Here is a 3,214-nt window from a genome sequence, read left to right on the forward strand (position 1 = left end):
GGGTACAGGACGTTAGAACAATGAACTACAGACAACGGAACGAACACATAGGAAAACGGAAAGCCACTTGGAATATTCCTTCATCAGCTGTTTCATATATATATACGTATAAATATACTGTATACACACACACAGGCTCCAGTCTGAAACACCAGGCTCCAGTCTGAAACTCTGCCAAATCAGACTGGAGCCTGGTGTTGCCATCCGGTTTCACCAGTCCTCAGTCAAATCGTCCAACCCATGCTAGCATGGAAAGCGGACGTTAAACGATGATGATGATGACACACTGGCACATATGAAGTAATAAAAACGGAAATAATGCCAGCCCCAAAATTGCTCATTGGGGAAGTAATATGGAGAAAAGAAGCCTATTGTTTAAGGCTGCTTCTTTCAGTCGTTACAACCAAAAACTGAAAAATGTTGGCCTAAATTGCAAGAAAAGGAAATAAAAAATATATTCATGTTTATGTTAAGAAATAGAAGAGAAAAAAGGGATTGCTTTTGTCAAGCGATGGTGGGGGGACAAACAAGGACACACACACACAATCTTTTTTCATTGACCCCTTGAGACAGTTGGTACCTCTCACTTGAAATGTTTGTTTCACATACTAGTATTAAGGGAGAACCCCACCCCCACCCCCACCATCTCTTTTCCTTCACCTCTGTTCCTTTATTCTTTAATCACTTGCTACAGTTAATAACCACATGAGTTCATGTAGGAGTCTCTATGTGGTTGTTTGCTGTATTAGAAGTAATAGCCAAATCTCTAATTCAGTTCTTTTAAATAAAGGAACAACACTTTGGATAATGTAGCCCTTGACAAGGTTGGAGTGGTTATGATTGGAATGCCTTTTATTATAGGTCAGTTAAATCAAGTTGACCTGGTGCTCACAAGACTTTGTCTATCACAACGTACAGTTCATGTGGCAGTGTGCCACATGTTTTCAGTTTGAAAATAACTTCTTTCTGCCAATCCCAGAGAACCTGAAATGGGTCATAGCTGTTGTTTCCCCTCCTATTACCAAATCATGAGAACATGTAAAAAAAAATTTTAAAAAAAGAAGAAGCTATAATCTAAAGTGTTACCCACATGTCTGAGACCCCTCTGCTGGTGGCATCTTCTCCTCTGCATCCTCTCTACCCCATCCCTCCTCCCCACTCCCTTGTTGTTCCACACCTGAATGAAGGTCATTCAATTGAGCAACCAATACTCTTTTAAACCACAAGGACAGAGACATGTGGGTTATACTAATTTTTGCCTCATCTTTATTTTTCTTCGTTCTGTTGCAGTTTGTAATTTATAGCATAGTTGTTAACAGGTGTTCAATTCCCCAAATGAAATTTACAATGACAAACAAACAAGTGAGCAAGCATGACAAAGAAATACCTGTGCTTTTGTCACTTGACAGGTCATGCAAGAAATATTGTCTTTTTGTGGTGGGTGGGCACGATTCTGCATTGCATTTAAATGAAAGAAGACATTGTGTGATTGCTGTAGTAAAAACAGCCAGTTTGCATCTAGGCTGAAAAGTAATCTTTGCCATCTCATTAATAACCAAGGGTCATAATGTGTGTGTGTGTATATGCATATGTATGTGTGTCTATGTATATATATATATATATATATATACATACACACACACACACACACGCACACATTTTATATATATAATTATATGCATTTATATAGAAGCATTGATCATAGAACAAACATCAAATTCGAGTACACTCTCTAAAGTGTTGACATTAGGAAGGGTACCGGGCCGTAGAAACCATGCCAAAGCAGACACAGGAGCTCGTTTGTTTATTTTAGAATTATAATTTCCATTGTATAAAACGTAGAAATGTAAAGACATCCCCCCCCCCCCAGTAAAGACATTAAAAAGAAAATTATGAGTTGTTGGGCACGCCCGCGCGCGCGTGTACGTGCCTGTTCCCCCACCTCATTCCTAAATTTTGTGAGTATATGTGTATGTGTGTGTGTGTAAGTATACAGATTTGCATACACGTGTACAAGGGAATGTTGGCGAAGAAAACAAATATCAATAGTAAATCAAAACAAATCCATGATGGTGGTGGTGGTGGTGATTGTGACACCGAAGGAAGTAATGTTGCGGTTAGCGTTGCTGATAATGATGTCGACAATTATAACGCTGGCGGGAGTATATAGCGGGTGCTGTTGATAATGCTACTGGTATTTTATGTTGCTAATGATATTGATGATGATGATGTGTGTTCTTATATTTGTGTTGACAATGATGATAGTGGTGATTGTGTTGGTGTTAGTGTTGACAGTAATATTAAGTAAATGGGGAAATGATTCCACCTCTGAATCATGTAAAATAATACTTGAATAAAAAATAATACTAATAATAAAACCAAAATCCCAGTAAATAACTTTCGTGTAACGCTGCCTGACGGAAATAACGGAAAGTAACGGATATTTACGAAAACAAATCATCGTTTTTGTTGATATTTCGACTTGTCATGTAAACCTTGTCTTGTTTCTTTTACTAAATTCCTTCGGTATTTCGCTCTTATTTCTAAAACTCGTCAGAGTTTTTAAGCAACGCTTACAAATGCAAGGTAATTATTTAATTATATTCATTCATTGACTGACTGACACTCAAGATTTGTGTTTCATTTTATCTTCGGATCTGATATTAACTTATCTTTCACGACTCAAGTGCGTATGACCATGCATATAATCATGTATACATACATACATACATACATATGCATGTATGCTTGTATGTATGTATATTGACTTCGAATCAGAAGATTGCGAGTTCGGGTCTCGTCGTGGTCGAGCAATTTATATATATATATATATAATTTTTTTCCCAGAGGATGTAGCAACCGTTACCAATATAGCATAAGAACTTACCTCAGGAGATCATTAATTAGATTCCTTAAGGGTCGTTCTCACAGTTTATATTTATATCATAAGGTTTTTAAACTTTTAAATTTTCATATTCAAAAGAGACAGAGACTTCAAATTCGATATATCGATTTATTCACCACTCTATGTTAACATTTCTGTGCCAAACTTATCCAGTGACTGGTCCATTGGATTTAGACGTTTGGCACTTCTTCAGGAGTGGTTACCTTTCGAACAAAACACGAAAAAACACATACATAACTGTTATTAGGTCCTTAGGACATCGTCCTAATAACAGTTATGTATGTGTTTTTTCGTGTTTTGTTCGAAAGG

General features: G+C 37.0%; 1 protein-coding gene across 2 annotated transcripts in view; it reads left to right on the forward strand.

Annotated features, from left to right (window-relative positions):
- LOC106874222 (putative protein-lysine deacylase ABHD14B) overlaps positions 1-3,214 on the forward strand; it is a 20,366-nt gene that overhangs the window by 2,374 nt on the left and 14,778 nt on the right. Inside the window, exon 1 of one of the 2 annotated variants that reach the window (XM_014921985.2) lies at positions 2,438-2,586. The exons of the other annotated variant lie outside the window; for it this stretch is intronic. Coding sequence (XP_014777471.1) covers positions 2,580-2,586 — 7 coding nt within the window. The 5' untranslated portion in view covers positions 2,438-2,579. Of the gene's footprint in view, positions 1-2,437; positions 2,587-3,214 lie in introns of those variants that run through there. 2 annotated transcript variants of the gene reach the window in all.

The sequence above is a fragment of the Octopus bimaculoides genome, chromosome 21 (assembly GCF_001194135.2).
Source record: "Octopus bimaculoides isolate UCB-OBI-ISO-001 chromosome 21, ASM119413v2, whole genome shotgun sequence".
NCBI classification, from domain to species: Eukaryota; Metazoa; Mollusca; class Cephalopoda; order Octopoda; family Octopodidae; genus Octopus; species Octopus bimaculoides.